Source organism: Cervus elaphus, chromosome 7 (genome assembly GCF_910594005.1).
Source record: "Cervus elaphus chromosome 7, mCerEla1.1, whole genome shotgun sequence".
In the NCBI taxonomy this organism is placed as follows: domain Eukaryota; kingdom Metazoa; phylum Chordata; class Mammalia; order Artiodactyla; family Cervidae; genus Cervus; species Cervus elaphus.
Window position 1 is genome coordinate 1,021,167 of NC_057821.1, and position 26,584 is coordinate 1,047,750.

The following is a 26,584-nucleotide window of genomic DNA, read 5'->3' on the forward strand; positions in this document are numbered from 1 at the left end:
GAAACAATATAATTTCATAATTCAAATTTCATTCAACTCTTAAAAATATTTTTCTAATTTAATTCAAAAGTGTTTTTTTTTCGTTGTTGTTTTTTAACAAATAAGCAGGAAAAGTTTACAAATCAGTTAGGGAATGTGGATGATGCATCACTGAAATTCAGTAAAAATATTTTAAAGTTTCCCCTTTAGAAAAGAGATCAGAGTGCAGTGGATTTCACTATCTAGAAATCTGTAAAATTTCAGGTACCAAAGCGATGCATTCTTTTGGAACATAAAGTGATCACTTGTTAAAGTTGCTGTAACTTAATGATGTTTACACTCAGCTATGTGTTTAATGGAGCCTATGATTTTTATGTTGAATCCTTCCCCAAACTACACATACCTTTGGGAAAAACCTACACACACCATTTACCAAAGTAGTCCTTTATATATTGCTATATTGAGATTCTAAACTCCTTTCATCATTCAAATAAACATCAGTATAGATGCAGCATCATGGCAGATAGACTTTAAAGTGGTCTCCATGATCTCAGCCTGTTAAGTCTTGATATAACCCTCCCCTTAGTATGTGTGGGACCTGGGACTCCTTCCAACTAATGTGCGTGCTTAGTCGCTCAGTCGTGTCCGACTGTTTGTGACCCCATGGACTGTAGCCCACCAGGCTCCTCTGTCCTTGGGGATTTTCTAGGGAAGAATACTGGAGGGGGTTGCCATGCCCTCATCCAGGAGGTCTTCCCAATCCAGGTATTGAACCCAGGTCTCCGGGTTGCAGGCAGATTCTTTACCATCTAAGTCACCAGGGAAGCCCATGAATATTGGAGTGGGCAGCCTATCCCTTCTCCAGGTTATCTTCCCAACCCAGGAATCTAACCAGGGTCTCCTGCACTGCAGACGGATTCTTTACCAGTGAGCTACCAGCGAATCCCTTCTAACCAACAGAACATGGCAAATTGGGGTATGTCATTCCTATGATCACATTTACCTTAAATAAGACTCTCTCTTGCTAGCATACTTGCTCTAGAGTCTCTCCTCTACTAGCCTTGAAGCTTTCTTAAGTTCTCCAGCAGTAAGGAATGAAATGCTGTCAATAATCATGGGAGTAAGGAGGCAGATCCCTTGCTGACTGACTTTCCATATGAAAACACAGCCCTGGCAGACACTTGACTGCAACCTTGCAAAAGTCTCAGTAAAAAGAAACCCATGCCTAGCTCCTGACTCACAGAAACTGTGAGATAATAAATGTGTATTGTGTTAAATCTGTGGTAGCTTTTTATACCTTGTAGAAAATTAATATAAGAAAATGTAACAAAAAATGTTTGAGAAAAAACAATATTAGAGGATATCTTTTCCCATTTATTAAAAAGAACACAGAAAAGTAGGTATACACACAAAAGGTAATAATTCCAAGTGATCTTTTTGTGTCAAAGTTAGTACCTGGCAGGCACACGGCAGGTGGGATATGGAGAGGGCAGTGCATTTTTATTATAAGTGGCTTTTCAGTGTAAATGGTGATGTCATGTGAGTATCTAATGACAACTGCTACAAAAGTAGTTACTGGATAACTTCTCATAGTTAATATGATTTTTTGCTCTTCTAATATTCAAATATGCCCTACTTAAAATGAACTAGCCGATTTGGGGTACTCTATTGGAAATATATCTCAAGATTCTAGAATTTTGCCTGAAATGACAAATTTAGTTCAGATCATACAGCTTGCATTTTCCCTTAGCATAAGCATTCTTCCACTAATATTCCAAATAGTAGCTAGGTGAGAAGGTAACTCAAGGAATGCTTTGCCTAGATAAGCTCACAATTTAGAAAGGGAAATGGAGAGATTTAGTTTAAAATGTGACTTATTTCCTAATAGATGAACATAAAGTCACAGGAAAGCAAAGAGTTGTTATAACCTTCAGAAAAAAAAAAAATCACAGGACTGCAAAGAAAAGTGACCTAACCATCCCATATATAAAGGAAACAAATTTAAGATTATGGTTCATTCAGATGTGGATGGATACATTTCCAGTGTTAAATGTGGAATTTATATATGGGCACAAATTTAGTTAGAAAATAAACATTTCTGTGAGATTACTAGGTGATCCTTATTACAATTTACAAAGAACATAATGACAAATCACAAAGAAAAATAAGCAAATTATCACAGATTAATATCCTTTACACATTTTTCTACCCATGAATTCTCTGTTCCACATCTGAACTTAATAGTAGAATGTCATAGCTGACATTCAACACTCATTTCATTATTAAAGTGTATCAAAACTTATTTAAAAGACACAAAAGGAGAAACAATCAGCCAAAAAAAATGTTTTCTCCAGTGTTTGGCCAATGGGCTCTGGTTCACAGGAATATGGAAATGCAGCTGAAGGCCATCTGAGAAGCACTTCCTGGTTTACAAATGTCAGCAAGTGACTGATAAAGGAAGCATCCTGTAGGTTTCCACATAACACAAAACATTAGAGTCCAAAGTTAACAAACTTCCATGTTGTATTTTTAAGAGTATGGCCACAGCTTGAATCCTTCTTCTCACTTAAAACCAGAAGTAATTATGTAAAATACATTTGCCTTTCAGAAGATGAAGTTGGAACCGTCAGAAACTGCCAATCAGTGACGAATGAGCACGCCGAGTCACTGTTACATCAATGGATCAAGGAGCGCTGAGCAGAGCCTCCAGGGACCGTCTGTGAGCAAGCTGGTGGCGCAGGACCCCCACCCGCCTGTCCCAGGAGGACAACAGGTGGGTTTCATGCCCTGGGAGCCCCAGGCTTAGCAAGAAAGTCACATCATCACAGTGATCAGCAAGTCACAACAGCAGATCAGAAGAAATACTCTTTCTGGCTTTCACTGACTGTACATTGCATGTTGAGCTCACTTTTCAGAGCAGTTTCAGCCTTGTCTCCAGTTTTGGGAATATTTGTTTCATTCTTTTGGTATAGCCACCTCTGTTGATAAATGCGTATGGCAATGGCAGTAGTGCAGAGCAAAAGGAACATCACAACCGCTATCACGCCTAGAGAGAGGGGAGATACAAAGTCAGATTACAAACCGTAAACGGCAGCCCAACTAGAATCCACCCTAGCACCACTTATCATTGGAAAATTTGAAACCAGGTAATATTATAACATTAAGGTTACTTCTAAGTCCATGCATACTTTAGACACAGGTTTTACGCCTCAATTCCAAAGACATATCTGATTGGATTCCAGTTAATGCCTTCACACTAAAGTTCAGAAGCACCATGGGCCTCTTAGGTCATACCTGCATGGCTAACTGAGTAGGCGGGTTTTTATTTTTAAAAGGCATAGACTGTGTAGCCCCATCATAGAGTGATTAAATGCTTTGCTGTTGTTGTGCAGTTGCTAAGTTGTGACTGGTTCATTGTGACAGCTCCTCCACCCTCCCAGTGGGCTGGTCTGTCTCCCAGTGTGCTCAGGTACTCAGTCATGTCCGACTCTTTGTGACCCATGGACTGGAGAGCCCGCCAGGCTCCTCTGTTTATGGAGATTCTCCAGGCAAGAATACTGGAGTGGGTTTCCATACCCTCCTCCAGGGGATCTTCCCAACCCAGGGATCGGGCCCAGGTCTCCTGCATCGCAGGCAGCTTCTTTACCTTCTGCGTCACCAGGGAGCTCAGATTCATGTCCACTGAGTTGATGATGCTATCTAACATTCTCATCCTCTGCTGCCCCATTTTTCTTTTCACCTCAACCTTTCCTAGCATTAGAGTCTCTTCCAATTAGCCAGCTTTTTGCATCAAGTGGCCAAATTTTTACCTGTTTTAATGAAAATCTGATTAAACTGTTATGCTGATACACAGTTGAACTACAGTAATGTGGTATATATTTCATTTATGTCCAGGAGACCAAGAGAGTCTTAAGTGATTGTTGCCTCTGGGGGTCTATACTCTTGTGTGATCCCCCTGTGACTTGCTTCTAACCGATACAATATGACAAAGCTGATGGTCTGCACCTGATTATTTGTACATGATTACGTTAGATAAGACTGTAGCATCCATACTGTTGGAGTCTCCTTCTTCCTGCTGGCTATGAGGTGGCAAGGGCCATGCTGGGAAGCCACCCCGTGACAAGGAGCTCTCTCTGTGAACCGGTGAAAGTCCAGAAGCGCTCAGCGCCACAGCTGCAAAGCAATGAGTGCAGCCAATGATCTATGCAAGTGAAACAGGGGACTTCAAATGTGACCCCAGCCCAGGATCCCAATGACACACATTGATTTCAGGATTGTGAGACCCTAAGCAGAGGACCTAATTGAGATGTGTCCAAACTCCTGACCCGTATAAACTGAGGAATAATACACATGGATTGTGTTACGTTGCTAAATAGGTGATAATTTGTCAGGCAGCAATTGATAACTAATATATTACAAAAACTTGTAGAAATATTAATGACATTCAGTTATATGGAAAGTAAAACATTTTTCATGTTGGAAATGTTTTAAGCATTGAAGACATTAACTTTGCCAGTGGTTCTCAACCTTGGCTACATAGTAGATGATAACTCAGAATTTTTGGTGGGAGGCTGGGGTATCAGTATTATTTCAGAAGTTTCACAGATTATTTTAAGGCACCATCAAGCTAAGCCATAGGGATGTTAAGTCAAGCTATATCACATTAGTGAAGAATAAATATCCAATCCATTCTGAAACAGGCAAAAAGGAACATTCACTAGTCAATATTGTTTTAAGATGATTGGCATAGGCATTAATTAGTATTTCCAATTAACAAATGTAAGCAAACACATGTTAGTGTTTAGTTATGTGAATCAAAATTTGTATTGCAAAATGAAGTCTCTTTATTATACTCTGGGACAGACTTAAGCAAGTGTGATGGAGTCCAACAAACTTGAAGCTTGGTTGAGTGCAATTGGTCACAAAGATTCCTGAGGAGCACATGCTATCAGGAACTCAGACTCCTTAGCTGAGAAGAGGTGGCATATTTACTACTCTATGAATATTCTTAAATATTTATTCATAAGTAGAATATTCATTACTTTCAATATATTTTCCATCTCATGTGAGAACCAGTAACAGAGTTACTTTAATTATTTTTATGTTTAGTCATAGAGCTTTGTTTTAAGAGCTATATCATATCCAATTTTAGTATCAGGGACCACTAACTCAGTAACAGTGATCAAACCACTTGATTACATGATGACTGTCACCATTACACTGACCCACCTCTACATCCAGGATTTTCTGTGTGTGATTGATCACCTCTAACTTTACCTTGCTTTTGTTTTGTCAGGTTTGCTGGGCTCCTAGAATAACTTCCATCTCCACCCTCTATCTGAAGAGACTGAGATAACTTGAAGAATGCAGTTGATGGCTTCTATAACCTTCCTATCAGCAACTCCAGTGTAAATGTGTTTTTGACAAGTGCTCACACCTGTCTGTGTCTCTATCTACACGTCTATATCTTTCTCTATCCATCCATCTGCCCATCCACAGCATAGATCGCTTGGCAAGAAATCCTCTGTGATCTCTGGTTTACCAGGTTTGAATATTGATTAGGTTAATACTCCTTTCCTAGTGCTTCCTTTGTTAACAGGGGAGAAAATAAAAATGCAAAATGCAGAATATGGAGAAATTCACCTATTGGGATAATCCTTTAAACAGATCAAATATTTCACACAAAGGTGAAGTCTGTGATTAGTTTTTTAAAAATCTGATAGTTCTTTCAAGAATGATACACTGGAGGTCTAGGTACTCAGTAACTGACAAACCACAGGGCCACTGGCCGCCACACAGATGGAGGCAGGTCCAGGTCCATCGTAGGGCCCAGGAAACTGCACCCTCTGCCCCTGAGACCTTCTGTGCTTGGCTCCCGTGTATCAAGGGCCAAAAGGGAATTCCCAGGGGAGTGACACTAGAGTAACTTACTTTGTACCTCTTGCCAGTGATGTTTAGCAAAAGCAATACAACTCTGTTTAGTGGTAAAGAATCTGCCTGCCAATGCTGGAGATGCAAGAGACTTGGGTTCATTTCCTGGGAATGGCAACCCACTCCAGTACTCCTGCCAGGAAAATCCCATGGACTGAAGAGCCTGGCCAGCTACAGTTCATGGGGTCCCAACAAGTCAGACATGACTGAATGACTGAGCACACACACAGGCAGGCAATAAAACTCTAAGGACCACATCTTTGTTCTATCATCAGTTTGACTTTTATCTTTGTTCTGTCTAATAAAAGGGCACCAACTATGATAATGCAAAATTTTGAACTTTGGTTCCTACTTTGTAAATATGAATCACATTTAAGTTGATTTATTTTCACTTAACTTTGACATTATAGTGAAGTTTTCTCATTAAAAATAAATCAGAATGATTTAGGATTAAGACTTAATCTAAATTTTAACAAGAAAGTTATTCCTTTTGGATATGCATTATAAATAATATTTATGGCTTTTACTTGTTTTTGGAGTTATAAGATGGAGGTCACATTCCTCACTCATTACAAAAATAAAAGTAATTGATACAGAAATGGAAATAATGACATTCTTACATAGATTTGATCAGCACTTTAAAATGTCTGAATACTTCACTAGTTGTCTGGAGAAACCTGGTGTCTTAATAAATACAGGCAGATCCAATCTGAGCAGGTTTGTAGCTGGCCTAAACAGTGGACTCCAGTCCAATCATCCAGCTCTAGGAGTAGTTACCTCACTTTGAGGTGGCAGAGAATGGACAGCAGTTTACTTCTGCTCACCAGGCAGAGTTTGAAACTGATTCACATTTCCATAATCTAGTTAAACAAATTAAAATGTTCTTTGAATGATAAGGTGGGAGAATTGAATATTAATTTTTGAGTCCCACCTGGATAAATTTTGTTTCAGGGGATATGATAGAAGATATTTAAAGTGCAATTACTTTTACTTCTTCATATATATATATATATATGAAGTGGATTTACTTAATGGATATCTATATCTGTCTAGTTTTATATCTTTATGTTTAGGTAAATGGCAATTTGTATAATTTAGGTGCTTCTCCCAATAAATGCTGCATTTTTTTATTTAAAATAAAATTTATTTTCGCTTTAAATTTAGAGAATAATTGCTTTGCAATGTTGTGTTAGTTTCTATTGTACAACAAGGTGAATCAGCAGCTTTCCACTAGCTATTTTACACACAGTAGTGTATATATATCAGTGCTACTTTATGTTTTATTTTTAATCTTATTTTTAAGTGTTCTGGGCTAAGGGGCTGACCTATGGCTATTTTAAATCAAAGAAGTAAAAGTAAACGTGTCTTAAATATTCATACATTCTGAGAGAAACTAATGACTATTTTCAAGTGAAAAACCTCTTATTATAGTTTGCAACCATCCTTTAAAAAAGAGGAGCCATCAGTTCCTTCTACAAAGCTTTTTCAAAGGAGCTGAGTTCGGTGCAGTTACATCAAGAATTTTAGCAAATGTACGTGGTCTGCCATTGACCTCACAATCATCACGGATTCTCAGATAGTTTTTGGACTTTGCTAACAGCGACAACAGAACCAAGGAAGAGGTCATTCGCGGCCCCGTTACCTCCGATGAGCGCGGAGTCACTTGTGTCCGCATTAACTAAGGGCTGTCCCTCATCTGTTGGTCCAGAACGACCTACAGTAGAAAAAGGGAGAATGACAGAGAGTGGAAAGGAGTTTTGAGAAATCCACAAACATTTGAAAGAGGAGCAGATAATGCAGTCACAGAAACGAATTTGAAACGAAGAACCAAGAATGGAAGGACCAGAGAAGTGAGAAGATGAATTGAGGACTTTGGGAAACCTCTGGCATGGAGACTCTGAGCCTAATCCTGCTGGCATGTGAAGCGAGTGCAGGTGTAGGGGATGGAGATGGAGCGAGTCACACACCTGCACCGCCGGCGAGAGGGCGGGTGGCCTCCCGCGCCGGGGCTCCGGGCCCCGCCCCATCCGCGCAGCCGGGCGCGGGGGCCACGTGTCCGCGGACGGTGACCTGGGCGCGGCCGCCAGCGCGCAGCGCCGCCTTCAGAGGGACCGCGGGCCCGAAGCGCACCGCGGAAAGGCAGCCGGTGAAGCCGCGCGCGCCCGCCCGCAGCGTGTCCGGGTCCGCGCCGAGGGGCTCTGCGGGCAGAGAAGCGGACACACCGTTAGGGCTCATGGGCATCTGGCGCGGACGCGGGACCAGCCTGCCCCTGCGCAGCCGTGAGGAACCGAGGCCCCTTCAAGCCCTTCCTCCTTCTTCCTTAGGAAAAGGTCCACGGCCGTACCAGAGAGGCCTTGGTTGATGCCCTGCCTTGGTTGATACTCCCCGTGGGGAAAATTAAAGCTTCCTTGGATGCAGTCACTGTTACGGGCAAACGAAATCCTCCTCCACCAATGCAGTTTTCAGAATATTTTGAACGGGATTTGTGACCAGTATTGTAGATGGTTGGTGACCTAGGTCTCGTGAGTTGGGGGACGGCAGAGTTGGGAACTCCTTCTGAAGTTATCTCCTAATTAATATTTTAGTCTTGCTGACAGTTCTGAGCCTCACAGTGAGGGCATCTTCTTACCCACAACTGCTATCGCGGGAACTCCGCACCCCACTTTCTTTCCCCCTCTCCAAAAGTGTGATCTCTATAAATCCCTATTCTATAAATAAAGACTTGCCCTCACCAACCACATCCTGATCCCCATTCTCACCCCAAACTGACAAGAGGTTGGTTATTAAGACCTAAAGAAGAGTCGTGGTTGACACAGGAGAGCAGAACATCAATTCCTTCGTTTCACTGATGCCTGCATCCCGCAGTGCACTTGCTCAGTGGGCACGAAATCTCACCCAAGGCCCCTTAGTTGTAGACTTCAAGTTTACATGTGTCAGTCAGAGAAGGAAGTGTCTGCATCCCGCACAGAGGAAACCACGTCAGTATGAGGCAACTTTGGCATCTGCTGTCAAACTCCATCCTGCTTCATCATGTGTAGAAAGGCTCACAGTCTCTTCTTTTTCAAACAATCATAAACAGTTACCAAGAATTTACCAACTGACTCCTATAGTCTGGGCATTGTGTTAAGCGATTTAGAGGTTATTTTTTAATGTTCAAACCACCCTGAGTACTTTTATTTCTGTTTGAAGTTAAATTAAGGGACAAGTAAGTGGAGGTCATTATATTATTCTTTCTTCTTTAATGAATGCATGTATCTGCCATAGAATATGTGTATATATTCTGTAAGTTTTTTTGGCTGGCATAATGCATGCATGCTAAGTCACTTCAGTCGTGACTTAGGTCCTACTCCTTGTGACAGAGGTCCTACTCTTTGTGACCCCTGGACTGTAGCTCACCAGGCTCCTCTGTCCATGGGATTCTCTAGGCAAGAACACTGGAGCTGGATGTTGTGCCCTCCTCCAGGGGGCTGGCATAATAGTCAGCCTTTAAGTTCACCCTGAAAATCTGAGCTCTGATGCAATCTATCATGATGTTGTAGATGAACTCTCAGAGGACAACCTTTATTTCTGTTGAGTTTGAGTTTTTGAGGAGCACTGCTCTTTTTTCTCCATTTCCTGATGAATATAAATAATAATAAATAGCTTTTATGGGACATGTATCCTCCAGTACATACATGCTGGACGCTGCAAAAAATAAAGGGCTATTGTTATCCTAAAAATAAAGTGAGCATTTAGAGCAGGATTTATTGACTTGCCTCATGCTATGCCACTAGTAAGCAGTTGGAGAGAACTTTTGAATAGGAGTGTTTGAACTCAAGCCAGGAGTTTGAACTCTCTGCCAGCGAGCTTTGTCAGCTAACTTTACCTGGTGCATCAGTTACAGAAGGTCACTGTCTTTAGCTCATCCATCTCTCTCATGCAACATGTGGAAGCTCCTGGTGGACAGTGTTTTATTCTTGTCTTCCCCTGCACTTAGTTTAGTGTCTGTTACATATGACACATGCAATATATATTTTATGATCAAAGAATACATTTAGTCCTATTACCACCCTTCTGTGGACAGTCTGGCTGTTGAAATTTTTAAAATATGGCCCTCTCAAGGTGTGGTCTGAGAAATTCAGAGGTCCCTCCTTGTGATTCTGGGAAAGATTGAAGGCAGGAGAAGGGGACAACAGAGGATGAGATGGTTGGATGGCATCACCGACTCAATGGACCTGAGTTTGAGCAAACTCCGGGAGATGGTGAAGGACAGAGAATCCTGGTGTGCTGCAGTCCACAGGGTCACAAAGAGTCAGACACGACTGAGCAACTGAACACCACACCACCACCACGTGATAAAAGATGACTTGCACTGGCTTCAGCTAATGATGCATGTCCATAGTTGGCTGACATCTTACGCCACTGAGTTTTACCAAATGTCACGGTAACTAAACACATCCTTATTGTCATTAAAGGTAACCAGCATACTCTGAAGCTTCTTTTGAAGGGTGAAAAAATATGCCACTCCCAAATATGCCACTTTGGCATAAGAATTAGTTACTTGAAAACAGCAGGGCAAAGGACACTGATGTCAATTTTTCTTCTTGAAAGCAGCAAATAAAATTCCCATGGAAAAGCTACCCTATCTGTACCAGGACGGAAAATGCATTCTTATGACCAGAGATAAACAGTCCAGCAGAGAGAAATCTGTACCTACAAACATTGTGAACAGATTGTTAAAACAATACCTTCCTTCACTCTCCTCATGCATTTTAGTTACCTTTTCACAATCACCACTCTTTGTTCAAATTAGTATAAAAATACTTGGGCCTACCTGCTTTTTGGGTCTTTAATTTCCTATGGGGGCCACATGTACATTTACAAATCTTTATATTTTTCTCCTGTTAATACATCTTAAGTAAATTTAATTATCAGGCCCAGTCATAGATCTTAAGAGAAAAGAGGTCAAGCATTGTCTCCCCTACAAACTCATGGGGTGGATTTCTTGAATCTTATTACAAGTTGTTACTTTTTCTCCTATTAAACTTCATTTCATAATGAGATACATTTTGTATCTTTATTTCTCTTGGTTTGACAAAGAGCCATACCTTTGAGAAAAATGGTCTAACTTTGAGATTTTCAGCAAATGCACTGGGAGCTATTTGGGCTTACAAAAATTTTTTCATATGTTTAAAGTTGCAAAAATAATGTTTGCTATGGAAAAGACCTCTAAAAAGACCTAAACTCAAGGGGCATGCATTTGCATTATTATAATCATCATAAACGTCTCTCTGACACACATAGCTATATTGGCCAAGTTGATTATATGAAATATCAAATAGCTTTATGCATGTGGAATTTTAGGTAGATTCCTAAGTACACTGAAGTAAAATAAGCTTGGCACAACCCCACTAAAGGATTATCAATTAAAAGGTTACTTGAAAGATGACTTTTTTTTAATTTTGCATTCAGACGTTTCTTAAAGGAAGACACCCTTGCTTGTGTAACCCAGGACTTTTGCAAAGCTAAAATACTGGAGAAAAAATTACAGGTAAAATAAAAGTTTTATCTGTTGGACAAAAAGAGCAACTAGACACTACTAGCTTTTCTAGTCAAAGTTTTGACCTGAGCACCACCAGGCAAGGGTAACAGAAGGAACCCAGGGCAGACATATATCATAACGAGTTAGATCAATTTTGTGGAATTTATTTTTTTAAAGATAATCTGGCTTCATGTCTGTAGATAGTGTTATTACTAAAGAAAGAAACATCAGTAGTATATTATATTGCATTATATTTTCCCATATTTCAAGATACTTTATATATATATATGTGTGTGTGTGTGTGTGTGGATTTGAGAATGTGAATGTGTATGGAAAGATTTATATGTATCTGAATAGCCTATCTTTAATCGTGTAGCTTTAATTATGTTATGCATGTATGTATGGGTATAAATATACATTGAAAGGTTTGGTGTTCATAACTTTCTGTCATTTTCCCAACCTGAGGTTATGGTTTTGATTCTTTTTTTTTTTTTAATTGAAGTAATTCTCTAGTATATTTTTCAGATGGGATGCTTGATTAATATTTAGTCTCAATCTTTCCTTGTTATCCAAAATATCTTTTATAACCTTGTCAGATAAATTATATGTTAGATGCTTGAGCTTCAATCATTCTTCTTAGCAGTATAGCTATATCATTATATCATTTTTATTCTGTTGTTGCAAATGAAAAATTGGATGCTGGTACCAATACTATTATTTTTATTGTAGCAACTTCTGCCTGAAAAGTTTGGAAGACTTTTCTCTATGGTTTTGTAATTCAGGGATTTTCCCAGAATTTCTGCAGATCTGTGTCTATTCTCATTAGGATCAATAAGTCCTTTCAGTCTGCAACTCAAGTTTTCCTTTAGTTAAGAGAAAAATTTTAATACATAATTTTGTCTTTGCTTTTAATTCTCTTTTTGGATCTCCAATTATTCCTACTAAGTGTTCTAGATCTAACTTCCAAGTCCCTTTTACTTTCCCTCCTAATTTCTGCTTCTTAATCTTTTTGCCTATGGCAGGATACTCCACATCACTTTTAAGGAAAATCAGTGGGGATTCTCTACTTTAGATCATCCAGTGACATTTTTAAAAGTCATATTAACTCCCAGAGTGTATGTTTGTATCTATATGTGTGATTTTATTAAAATCTCCTTGAGTGCCAAGTTTTATCCTAGTTTTCTGTCTTCTTCAATAGCTCTAAATTGATGTGGACATTTTATTTGTTGTTTTTTCTTCCTGCTCCATCCCCACTCTTACTTTTAGATTCTCTTAGTGGTGGCATCATTATTTACTCGGAGAAGGCAAAGGCACCCCACTTCAGTACTCCTGCCTGGAAAACCCCATGGACGGAGGGGCCTGGTAGGCTGCAGTCCACGGGGTCGCTAAGAGTCGGACACGACTGAGCGACTTCACTTTCACTTTTCACTTTCATGCTTTGGAGAAGGAAATGGCAAACCACTCCAGTGTTCTTGCCTGGAGTATCCCAGGGACGACGCAGCAGCAGCAGCATTATTTACTTATATATTTATTGGGACAGCTTGTTGGAACTCCATGGTTGGAGATGTTATAGGATATACAAGTCCTGACACCCTGGACAGTGCCACTTCTCTGCCCCTGTAGTCAGCAGCAGACCTGCAGGCAGACTGTCTGACTTCCTATGAAGCATAGGAAGAGGTCTTTCACCCTTGCCTTCACCATGATAGGAAGGATATGACCCAATGATCCAGCCCTTATCAGCTTCAGAAGGAGCAGAGATAATGGGGATCATCATGTGGAGCAATGTTGACCTTCACTATGGAAGTCTTGAGTTCTCTGAAAGGCAAGCTTTCCCCAGGATCCACAGGCTTCACACACCACCCAAGACTCTGCTATGTCCTCCTCCAGCTACTGCTGCTGCTAAGTCACTTCAGTCATGTCTGACTCTGTGCAACCCCATGGACAGCAGTCCACCAGGCTCCTCTGTCCCTGGGAATCTCCAGGCAAGAACATTGGACTGGGTTGCCATTTCCTTCTCCAATGCACGCATGCATGCTAAGTCGCTTCAGTTGTGTCCGACCCTGTGCGACCTCATGGACAGCAGCCTACCAGGCTCCTCTGTCCACGGAGTTCTCTAGGCAAGAGTACTGGCGTGAGCTGCCATTTCCTTCTCCAATGTCCTCCTCCAGTCCAGTGGGCAAATTCTCACCTCTGCTCTCTTATTCACGCTTGCCTGCCCTCTTCTGCCTACTGGGATGGCCGTACAGTTCCTGGGTTTAGGGGTACAAGTAAGTTGAATTGGGAGTAGAAACAAATCTTATGGTCCAAGCTGCCATTTCACAGACCTAGGTCCACACAAAGTCAGCATTCAAATTAACAAAACTGTGCTTAGAAACAGTGTGAATCTGTCTTCCTTATTAGCTGACTCCTGAAGTCCTATCCTTAAGGATTCTGCCTTTTGGCTCAAAAATTTTCCCTTTAAAGTGCAAAGAAAAAAATAAAAGGTGAGGGAAACCTTAGGCAAAACTTAATGCATATTAGAAATGTACATATTAGGATGAGAATGTTTGATCAACCCTTAGCTTGAGAACACGGGCATCAACAAGAAGTAAGGGCAAATCAGGGGCACTTTCAAGATAGGGTAAGGAGGGGGCAGGAAAGTGGTTTGAGTGTGAATGTGAAGCAAAGTCACCTTTAGGAAAGAGTGTGCTAAGGGCTGAGACTAAAGTTCATTTCCACTGTAATTTTGAGTAACCCCCCTTAAATCACTTTGGATGAAAGCAGATTTACTCTATTTTTTCTCTTAAAAAATGTCTATGGTACAAAATCTTGAGAGCAGTATCAGATTTCCAACAATTCAGGGCATAAACATTCTCAACGGTCTCAGGTGTTGATAGTGTTGCCTTTAAAATATATTGCCAAGGCCATGCATTCTAACACAAGAGATGATTTCTGGTTTTGTGAGGAACAAACATGTTAATGAAAGGTCCACAAGGAAAGGGAAGGAACAAAGAATTAAAGTGTGTGTGAAGAGCTTTCTGCTACCCACAACGAGCAGTGCTTCTGAAAGGCACTGGCGGTAAACAGTGGGATAGCAAAAAGAGGATTTCCAAGATTCCCTAAGGCTCTCATCTGCAAGCAAGTATCAGGAAAAGTGAGTTGTCCATGGAATTGCAGAAAGCAATGAAGAGCATCAGAAAGTGTAAATACGTAGTTAAGTGAATACTGACTGTTAAAACAGCAGCAATAATAATGTCTTGTGGAAAAAATAATATCCATAAGTGAAGTACATGACAACAATGGCAAAAAGGGTGGAAGAGGAAGTAAAATCGGAATAAAAATAAGGTTTCTATGTAGTTTGGGAAGTGTACATTCAAAGTAGAATGTAATAAATCAAGTATGAGTAATCTTTGGAGTAACTGCTAAAAAAATAAAGAGGTACAGCTATAAAGCTGATACCAAAGATTAATAGTCCCAAACAGGAAGTAATTCAGCTGCAAGTTAACACGAGAATAAACAAACTGGTATATTCATGCAATAAGAGACTATCAAGCAAAGAAAGCTAGTGAACCATGACTACATGCGACAAATGTTAAAAAAGATTTTGGCAAATAGAATTGGCTAGACTGAATATAAATATCAACCTGCTATTTATTTTGGACTTGACGAAACAACAGTGAACATACTTTAATCTAAATAAATGACATGATTAGAAAATGATGCTAAGTAGAATTTTCAGCCTGACTTTTGAACAATTCATCATTGGAGGGACCTGATTTTCAGAGTCAGCAAGAAGTGACTTACTCTCCCTTCCCTGCATGCCACTTCCACCACACCAAACTATCGCTGGCACTTGCAACCAATACCTGGGAAGCAATCAGGGGTAATCTGGAACTGCGAGCACTTTAACAAGCACTCCCAGAAGGTATTTCCTGGAATAATTGTTGCTTAGTCACTAACTTGTGTCTGACTCTTTGCGACACCATGGACTGCAGCCCACCAGGCTCCTCTGTCCATGGAATTTTCCAGGCAAGAATACTGGAGTGGGTTATCATTTCCTCCTCCAGGGGATCTTCCCAACGCAAGGCTAGAACCCTCATCTCCTGTTTGGCAGGTGGATTGTTTACCACTGAGCCACCTGGGAAGCCCAATTGGAGAAAGAGTCTTTAGTAAACTAAAAAGACTCTTCCTATAATAACATTTGAGTAGTCTTTCACATAACAAAGAAACATTGTCAGATTCTACATGTTTGCTGCTTTCAGCTCATCAGTCCTTCTCTAAATTGTGATTAGGCTCATGTAGCCTCTCCTTGATATATCCACACTCCAATTCAGAGGTCCAAGTTCTTCCCTCTCTATTTTCCATCAAATCCTATTCTTGAATAAACTCACTCATACAATAGAAGAAATGTTCAGTTATCACTCAGTGTTCCAACTCTCCCAGGGACATGTGCAGAAAATGCATTATTAGCAAAAGAAATAAATCTCTAATGGAATTTTTATTATTCAGATATAATTCACATCTCATAAAATTCACCCTTTTAAAGTGTACAGTTCAGTGGGTTTTTTACAGTTGTAAAACTATTCCCAGTACGTAACTGCAGGATCTATCACCCCCAAAGAAATCCTGTACATATTAGTGGTCACTCCTCACTCCTACCTGCCCCCAGTCCCTGGTAAATCTAAACTGCTTTCTGTTTCTATGGATTTAACTATTCTGGGCATTTCATATAGAAGAAATCATACAATATGTAATCTTTTGTGTTTATCTTCTTTCATTTAGCATAAAGTTTTCAAGGTTCATCCATATGGTCCCATGTATGAGTACTTCTACTTTTTATGGGCTAGCATTCCATTGTACACAACTTTTGTTTGTTCCTTAGTTGATAGACACAGGAGTTGTTTCCAATTTTTGGTTCTTATGAATAACACTTCTCTGAAGACTCATGCACACTTTTTGTATGTGGATATATATTTTCAATTTCTCTGGGTATTTACCTGTGAGTGGAATTTCTGGGTCACTTGACTGTGTTTAAAGTTTTAGGGAACTGCCAAACAGTTTTTCCCCAGCAGCTGCACAATTTTACATTCTCATCAGCAATGCACAAGAGTTCCAATTTCCCCATACCCTCTATGACCTTGTTACTGTCTGTCCTTATGATCACAGACGTCTTATTGGGGGTGAAATGGTGTGTGCGTCCTTAGTCATTCAGTTGTGTCTGATTCTTTGTGACCCCGTGGACTGTAGCCCGTCAGGCTTCTCTGTCCATGGGATTCTCCAGGCAAGAGTACTGGAGTGAGTTACCAGCCCTCCTCCAGGGGATCTTCCCAACCCAGGGACAGAACCCGTGTCTCCTGTGTCTGCTGCATTGCAAGTGGATTCTTCACTGCTGGGCCACCAGGGAAGGCCGTGAAATGGTATCTTGTGGTTTTGACTTGCATTTTGTTGATGACTAGTTATTCTGAACATCATTTTTTGTTCATCATTTGTGTATCTTCTTTTAAAAAATGTCTACCCAGATTCTTTGGTCATTTTTAAGTTAGTTTACCTATCTTTTTATTGTTTAGTTATAGGAGTTCTTTATATATTCTCTATAAAAGTCTCTTATCAGATACATGACTGGCAAATACTTTTCCTCATTTTGTGGGTTGTCTTTTTACTTTCTTGATAGTGTCCTTTGAATTACAGAAGTTTTAATTTTAATGAGGTCCAATTTATATATTTTTCTTTGCTGCTTATGCTTTTGAGAAACTTTGATCTAACCCAAGGCTTTTGAAAAACCTTCTCTAAGAAATCATTGGCTAATCCAAGGTTACAAAGACTTACAGTAATGTTTCACTCTAAGAATTTTATAATTTTAGGTACAAAGTTAGGTCTATCATCCATTTTGAGTTAATTTTTGTGTATGGTGTTAGGTAGGGGTCCTGCCTCACTTTTTAAACCTGTGGATATCTAGCTGGGCCAGCACCATTTGTCGAAGAGACTACTTTTTTTCCCTCTAATGAATGGCCTTGGCACCAATGTTAAAAGTCAGTGGACCACAAATACATAGCTTCACTTCTTGACTGTTGATCTAGTCCACTAATCAATATATATCTCTTATGCCAATACCACATAGTTTTGATTACTGTGGCCTTGTACTAAGTTTTGAAATCATGAAGGATGAGACCTCCATCTTTATTGTTCCTCTCAAGATTCTTTTGGCTACTTGGAACCCTTGCATTTCTACGTGAATTCTGGAATCAACTTTTCAATTTCTGTAGAAAAGGCCATTTGGATTTCGATATGAGCCTGTAGATAAACTTGGGGAGCACTGCCATCTGCCATCTGAGTGCTCTTGGGTCTTTTAACCCATGAACACATATATTTCTATTTATGTAACTCTTGCATAATTCCTTCCAACAATATTTTATGGTTTTCAGTGTACATGTCTTGTACTTCTTTTGTTAAAGTTATTTCAAAGTATTTGATTCTTTTTAATGCTATTGTAAATAGAATTTATCTTTCATTCTTCATTTTATCCTTGTATTATTCATTGCTAGTATGTAGAAATACAATAAATTCTTGTGTGTTGATCTTGCATCTTTGCCAAAACTATTAGTTCTAATAGCTTTTTCCATGGAGATCGTGTCCTTTACAAATGCAGATAATTTTACTTGCTTTTTTATTGGATATTTTTTGCTCTTTTCCTTGCCTAGTAGCCCTCATTCAAATCTGCACTACAGTCTTGAACAAAAATGGTAAGAGTGGACATCCTTATCTCATTATTGATCTTAGGGGAAGACTTCCATTGTTTCACCATGCTGTGCGGGTTTTGCAGATGCCTTTTTTACACATGAGGAAGTCCCTTTCATTTCTAATTGTTCAGTGTTTTTACTATGAAAGCATGCTGGATTTTTTTCAAATGATCTCTCTGTGTCTATTGAGGCTATCATGTGCTTTTTGTTCTTAACTATATTAACATAGTGCATTACATTGATTTTTATCTGTTAAGCCAACCTTAAATTCCTGGAAGAAATCTTACTTGGTCATGGCATATGATAATTTTTCTATATTACTACATTAGACTTGCTAATACTTTGCTGAGCATTTTTGCATTTACATTCATATTCCTGAAATTCTATAAACTATTTGTGTCTTTCTATGTAAATTTCTTCTGAGATAAATGAGATAAAATTCTTAGGGAGAGCATAGGAAAGACTAATACATGTCACATAAGTCAAGGGAGTTTTACTGTCTAAACTCTAGTCTCTCCATGCAGATCTCAGTAGGTACTTTCCATGAACTGTTTATCACCCAATTATCATATATGGAGTTCCATTTCCACATAGAGTCCTTCAGTTAATTTCTTTTCCCACTCAGATAATTGGCTTACTAAAGTTTATTCACATGACTATATTGATTTGAACTGTATTCTCCCCTAGGAAAAGACAGGAAGATATATCTTTAGTTTGCACACTTCAAGAACAGATTTTTGTTTTGTTTTGTTTTGATATTTGAGGTTTGTTATTTTGATTTTTTTTTTTTAATGCTCAAAGCCAAAATGAACAGAATACCAATTATACAAAAGTTTTTAGAGAAATAAAACATAGCAAAAATGCTAGGGTACCTTCAGTTCAGTTCAGTTCAGTCACTCAGTTGTGTCCGACTCTTTGTCACCCCATGAACCGCAGCACGCCAGGCCTCCCTGTCCATCACCAACTCCGGAGGCCACCCAAACCCATGTGCATTGTGTCAGTGATGCCATCCAGCCATCTCATCCTCTGTCGTCCCCTTCTCCTCCTGCCCCCAATCCCTCCCAGCATCAGGGTCTTTTCCAATGAGTCAACTCTTCACATGAGGAGGCCAAAGTATTGGAGTTTCAGCTTCAGCATCAGTCCTTCCAATGAACACCCAGGACTGATCTCCTTTAGGATGGACTGGTTGGATCTCCTTGCAGTCCAAGGGACTCTCAAGAGTCTTCTCCAACACCACATCAATTCTTCAGCACTCAGCTTTCTTCACAGTCCAACTCTCACATCCATACGTGACCACTGGAAAAACCATAGCCTTGACTAGACGGACCTCTGTTGACAAAGTAATGTCTCTACTTTTTAATATGCTGTCTAGGTTGGTCATAACTTTCCTTCCAAAGAGTAAGCGTCTTTAATTTCATGGCTGCAATCACCATCTGCAGTGATTTTGGAGCCCAAAAAAATAAAGTCTGACACTGTTTCCACTGTCTCCCCATCTATTTCCCATGAGGTGATGGGACCAGATGCCATGATCTTAGTTTTCTGAATGTTGAGCTTTAAGCTAACTTTTTCACTCTCCTCTTTCACTTTCATCAAGAGGCTCTTTAGTTCCTCTTCACTTTCTGCCATAAGGGTGGTGTCATCTGCATTTCTGAGGTTATTGATATTTCTCCCAGCAATCTTGATTCCAGCTTGTGCTTCTTCCAGCCCAGCGTTTCTCATAATGTACTCTGCATATAAGTTAAATAAACAGGGTGACAATATACAGCCTTGACATACTCCTTTTCCTATTTGGAACCAATCTGTTGTTCCATGTCCAGTTCTAACTGTTGCTTCCTGACCTGCATACAGGTTTCTCAAGAGGCAGGTCAGGTGGTCAGGTATTCCCATCTCTTTCAGTATTTTCCAGAGTTTGTTGTGGTCCACACAGTCAACGGCTTTGGCATAGTCAATAAAGCAGAAATAGATGTGTGTTTTTTTTTTTAACACTCTTGCTTTTTTGATGATCCAGCGGATATTGGCAATTTGATCTCTGGTTCCTCTGCCTTTTCTAAAACCAGCTTGAACAACTGGAAGTTCACGGTTCATGTATTGCTGAAGCCTGGCTTAGAGAATTTTGAGCATTACTTTACTAGCATGTGAGATGATTGCAATTCTGTGGTAGTTTGAGCATTCTTTGGGATTGCCTTTCTTTGGGACTGGAATGAAACTGACCTTTTCCAGTCCTGTGGCCACTGCTGAGTTTTCCAAATTTGCTGACATATTGAATGCAGCACTTTCACAGCATCATTTTTCAGGATTTGAAATAGCTCAACTGGAATTCCATCACTTTCACTAGCTTTGTTCATAGTGATGCTTCGTAAGGCCCACTTAACTTCACATTCCAGGATGTCCACCTCTAGTTGAGTGTGAGTGATCACACCTTCGTGATTATCTGGGTCGTGAAGATCTTTTTTGTGTAGTTCTTCTGTGTATTCTTGCCACCTTTTCTTAATATCTTCTGCTTCTGTTAGGTCTATACCATTTCTGTCCTTTATCGAACTCATCTTTGCATGAAATGTTCCCTTGGTATCTCTAATTTTCTTGACGAGATCTCTAGTCTTTCCCGTTCTATTGTTTTCCTCTATTTCTTTGCATTGATTGCTGAGGAAGGCTTTCCATATCTTTCCTTTTCTCCTTTGCTTTTTGCTTCCCTTCTTTTCACAGCTATTTGTAAGGCCTCCTCAGACAGCCATTTTGCTTTTTTGCATTTCTTTTTCTTGGGGATGGTCTTGCTCCCTGCATGTTGTACAATGTCATGAACCTCCGTCTGTAGTTCATCAGGCACTCTGTCTATCAGATCTAGCCCCTTAAATCTATTTCTCATTTTTACTGTATAGTCATAAGGGGTTTGATTTAGGTCATACTACTTTCTTCAATTTAAGTCTGAATTTGGCAATAAGGAGTTCATGATCTGAGCCACAGTCAGCTCCTGTTCTCTTTTTTGCTGACTGTATAAAGCTTCACCATCTTTGGCTGCAAAGGATATAATCAATCTGATTTCAGTGTTGACCATCTGGTGACGTCCATGTGTAGAGTCTTCTCTTGTGTTGTTGGGACACTCTTGTGTTGTTTGCTATGACCAGTGTGTGCTCTTGGCAGAACTCTGTAAGCCTTTGCCCTGCTTCATTCTGTACTCCAAGGCCAGATTTGCCTGTTATTCCAGGTGTTTCTTGACTTCCTACTTTTGTATTCCAGTCCCCTATAATGAAAAGGACGTCATTTTTGGGTGTTAGTTCTAGAAGGTCTCGTAGGTCTTCATAGAACCATTCAACTTCAGCTTCTTCAGCATTACTGGTCGGGGCATAGACTTGGATTACCATGATATTAAATGGTTTGCCTTGGAAACAAAAAGAGATTATTCTGTCATTTTTGAGATTGTATCCAATCTCAAAGTAGGGTACCTTAATTGGTATCTTAAAGTTCTCAAACTTTGGGATTATAAGTCCTTTCAGAGCCAAAACTAGACAGAACACTAGAAATCTAAAAATTTACATTTAAAGTAGGATTTTACTGAAATAATTTTATAGTAACTGGGAAAACTTAACCTGATTGGTCATCACTAATACAATCATTGAAGAATGGAAAGAACAAAGGGGTTGTTAATCAGAAGTCTATTTAAAAGCATTTTCCAAAACTCATTAGGGAAAACAATAATAATAACTAGATTAGTTAATCACTAGAACACTATTTTATTGTTTATATTTTGTATTATATCACAAGTGCTTTGGGGGCAGGTATAGTATGTATTTTGCTATGAAGCATTCAAATATCCAGTGAAATATAAGCACATACTAGGAACCACCAAACATTTCAGAATGGATAACTCCGTGAGTCAAAATAGCTAACAAGAAATGCTGAGGTCACACTCTATGTAGGGCTTTCTACTAAAAAAAGAAGTAGATGCTTCTTTTACTTAATGTCAATGTTGCACATGTCAATTAATATAGTTTTCTATTGTCTTGAACAGCAATATACTCTTGCATTAAACAGAATCTTAATGATTTTGAGAATTATGTATGTTAAGGACATTTTATTATCTTGTGTTACAAAATTTTAATTATTATCTTGTATTACAAAATTTTGACCACTTTATTATTTTTGGCTCCTTAACCTTATTTATATTTTTCTTTATAGATGTTATTAAATCTCATGCTGTAATTTTAAACTCTTTAATTTAATAATTCCTGATTTTTTTTAACATGTTTGGAAAGACTTTCTCCTCTACAAGATTATAAAAATACCTCCACACCACACACACACACACAAAAGTAAGTACTGGATAGCTCATCATAGTTTGGGACAACTTTCTCAGCGAAATTAATAGCTCCTTATTAACCAATCTGTTGGTCTAGTTTACTATGTCAGTGAAGTGAAGTTCTGCCTACTTGCCAAATCTGAACACAAAACTGTAGTCTTATACTCAGTAACTGATTTTGAGAGTGGTAGCAGAACAGAAGCCATCCGAAAATAAAGTTATCCAAAACATGAAAAGTTTTATTAGCCTTTGATCAAGATACATACCTCTAGGTACAGATGAAATGAATATTTATAATTTTATTAGATTCAATTGCTTCAGGCTATAAACTTCATTGCTGAGTTTCAACTTTAATTTTTATGGCCTGAGAGAGATGCATTTGAATATATCATCCTTGAGTATATCATCCTTGAATAAAAACATTAACACCGTCAATTCCATGCTACTGTTCTCTATATATTAAATCACAGGAAAATAAAAACTCATATACCAAAACCTATTATTATACTTTTTAATTAAAATAATCCTTTTCATATAATACAGTTTAGTAATTAAGTCAATTTCCATAATCTATTGCCTGTTTCTTTATAGATCATACATTTGAACCTAATTTGCCTTTAAAATACTCCTTTGTCAATTTCACACTTACTGATGGCAACTTTCTACTTGGGGACATGGGCATTTCTGAACATGCCTCCTTTCTCCTGTTGGATGCTGGAGTCACTGAGGACATGGAGTTGTGTGTGATGTGTTTGTTTGACCATGTCTGTCCTCTGGACTGGGAAAAGAGTGCACACAGACTTCCTCTCTACAGTGGAGGAGGGATCAGATCTGGGTGCAGACAGGACAGTCATTCCACCCACAGGTTGCATCCACTTGACAGAAATGCAGCTATGAGGCTTGCACACCCTTTGAAATTGAAGTAAAAGTGTTAGTTGCTCAGTTGTGTCTGACTCTGTGACTCCAGGACTGGAGCCAGGCTCCTCTGTCCATGGAATTCTCCAGGCAAGAATACCGGAGTGGGTAGGCATTCCTTTCTCCAGGGGATTTTCCCGACTCAGGGATTGAACCGAGGTTTCCCACACTGCAGGCAGATTCTTTACCAGCTGAGCTACCAGTGAAGTCCCTTGCATACATTTTAGGTGATCAGTTACTTACTTTTCCCAAACCAAGGATCAGTAGGGCCAGAGAGTAGAGCTCAAAATCAGATAAAAAGGGAGCAAATTGTTCTCCATTTGGATATTAAAAACAATTATAAGTTAGGCTGACAACCAAAGATAGGGTTTTATCTCCCTGTTCTCTAAAACTGAAGGTGGTCTTTGAGCTTTTAGGAATTTCTTAATCTCTATTTAAACATATACTGTTATTCTCATGGGCGAAAGCTGAGAGAGCAGTTATTCTTTTGAACTGTTTTTCCAACTCTTTTTTTTTTTTTTGGTTTGTTTCTGTTTGCTTTCCCATTCTTTTAAAATTATGCCACTATTTAAACAGAATAAAAAATCTATTAATATCATGAAAACAAAGATGTCAGAAGTACCTGGTAAGCATCCAAATGGCACATTACAGACTGGAATACTCACCTCGACAATAGGCTGTGATGGGTATAAACATCTCCCAGCATTCAATGGGAAACAAATATTTTCATTTTTATTTCTGTGTTAATTATTCCACCACTACCCCACATGTGGGGAGTGTGAAGAACAATGAACCACAGGAAAAGACATTCAGCATAAGCTGCCTGTCTATCAAATACATTATCAAGGCCAGACAGATTCTATATCCACCTTTAAGGCATGATTACAGTGCAGGACCATCACCACTTCACCATAAAGTTGTTATTCACCATACCAAGCTAAAACTATATTCTTACCCTTCTTCATTGGCTTAATCAGCCATTTTAACAGCTGAACTTAACAGTTAGGCTGTAGCATTTAAAACTTACACTTTTGTTATTACCGTTTATAAGAGCACCCTTGGAAGAGCACACTAGGATTCATAACATTTCCTCTGTCTGAAAAATAAGAAGTCATCATTTTATTGTCCATCTGTTTGAAAGATGTGATAGTTTTAATAGTTACTATGCTTCTCGACATATTTGGAACATCCGTTCATGTGCCTTCTCTAACATTCTCAAGTTTGTGATGTACTATATATATATATATACATGTAGGGTAGAAGAAATGACCAAAAGAATCAATGCATAAATGGCTGAACACCTAACAAGTTTCCATCGATTATTTAGGACAAAACAAAATTATATGAATATCAAGTACTAGAGAAGGAATAATAAATATGCCATGGATAATTTCCCCTAGATAACATTTAAATATCAATAAAACATATAGTTTATAAATAATCAAAAAGAAAAGAAATACCTTTCAATATTTGTTTTTATTTCAATGTAATTCTTGGTGAAAGGGGGGAAAAAGGCATCAAGGTTTTGACATTTAAATAGTAAAGTATGCTTTTACTTTGGCATTTTTGTGGAGAATAACTAGCAGCCATAAAGGATAGGATGTCTGTGGGATATTTAGAGTGTGATTTTCCAAGAGTAGCTGGGAGTAATGAAAACATTTCACCTCAGCCCACAGGCAAGGCAGGGCCCAGGCCACAGCTCAAAGCTTATTTGTTTGCTAAGAGCAGCTTTTTCTTAAGCCTAAGTCTATTTTTATCATTAAAATGATTTCTGCATTTGACACCTGATTACTAAAGAGTTTGTGAACTTGCTATCTGCTTTGATTTTGTCTTTCCTGAATTGTCAGAAAAATGCAAATTTTCATTATGCTTGATTGCTAAGTGAGAGGGTAAATGTGGAGGCAGTTTTCAAGGAACGCCCCTGTTCAACTCACAAGCAGCACTTATTCGTGATTATACATGCACTCAGACAAGAGTGCAAGCTTCTACCTTGAATGCCACTCACTGGGAAATCATGAATATGTCAAGGAGCTTCTTTCCGCATGATGAATATTTCCCATATTTGCAACTTAACACTTCTGATCTCAATCATGGGGTGGTAGGGGGAGAGGGGCCCTCTTTCTTCCACTTACCTAAAATTGTCCCCAACATAAGGGACTTGACAGCATTGAATTCTGTCCCTGAAGACAGGCTGACTTGTCTCCGTGCATTCTGGTTAACCTATTAAATGTTCCACAAGATGTAAACATCAAAATGGCAAACAATTTTGATAAAAGGATGGGAATCAAAGGAAAATCAAGAAAAATGATAAAAATAATCCGTATGTTCAAGCTATCGCAAAGGTTAAAAGAGAAAAGTATTTTATAAACAACTTCTATAGCACCTCAAATTTCACTCCATCCCATCCTTTTCCCCTACATTTGTCTTCATGATTTAAGTATCATAATTGGTACAGTCCACAAAGAGATGCAAGAGCTACTTTGAACCTCAAAGTTTTTACTTATTTAGAGGAAATTTATAACATGAACAGAAAAAAATGTATTATTCATACAGATTCAATATAAAAGATTACTCTTCAAAACCCAGTGACAATGCATAATTTAAAAGACTCCGATTTTTTCAAAATGTATTTCCACTTTAAGCAAGATCTTGCTTTTTCTTGCGTGTTTACATTTCAGTAGCATTTGTTCTTTTGTAATCCAGTAGGAATAGGTTCCCATTGGACTATCTCCAGTAGTCCCTATGAAAAACTAGGCAATATTTCCCAATCAAATAAAGTGAAACCAGTGAGGAGAGCATGGTATTTTAAAAGGTCAAATATTAATCAAAGCTTTGACAGTCTCTTGATAAACTAACATTGCTAAATGAAATAAAACACCTTGACTACATTTCCTATCCTAGACTTATGGAAGGACAGTGCTGAATGTGTATTTCACTTATTAGGATTTGTTATCAACTTTTGGCTTTAAGTCATACTTTCTGAGCATCATGATTTTGATTACTGTTGTTGGTGTTGAATTTACGACCTTACCTCTACAAACATCACTGCTGCTTCTCTGTTAATCCTCACATGGTGAAGCTGCCCATCAGCCAAGTTTTTAAAACCAAAATTAAAAACATCAGGTTCTTGGTGTCTGTCTAGCTTATACCTGATCTGCAAACTTCCTAAAGAAGAGAAAAATGACATTTTAACTAAAATAGAATTTTATAAAAACTAGCAATGCAGGT

At 38.9% G+C, this 26,584-nt stretch overlaps 1 protein-coding gene across 1 annotated transcript in view; it reads right to left on the reverse strand.

Moving 5' to 3' along the window:
* Nucleotides 1–2,751: 2,751 nt before the first annotated feature.
* LOC122696852 (contactin-associated protein-like 3) overlaps nucleotides 2,752–26,584 on the reverse strand; it is a 219,511-nt gene continuing 195,678 nt past the window's right edge. Inside the window, 4 exon segments of the mRNA XM_043906968.1 lie at nucleotides 2,752–3,025; nucleotides 7,878–8,108; nucleotides 25,489–25,576; nucleotides 26,388–26,521. Coding sequence (XP_043762903.1) covers nucleotides 2,832–3,025; nucleotides 7,878–8,108; nucleotides 25,489–25,576; nucleotides 26,388–26,521 — 647 coding nt within the window. The 3' untranslated portion in view covers nucleotides 2,752–2,831.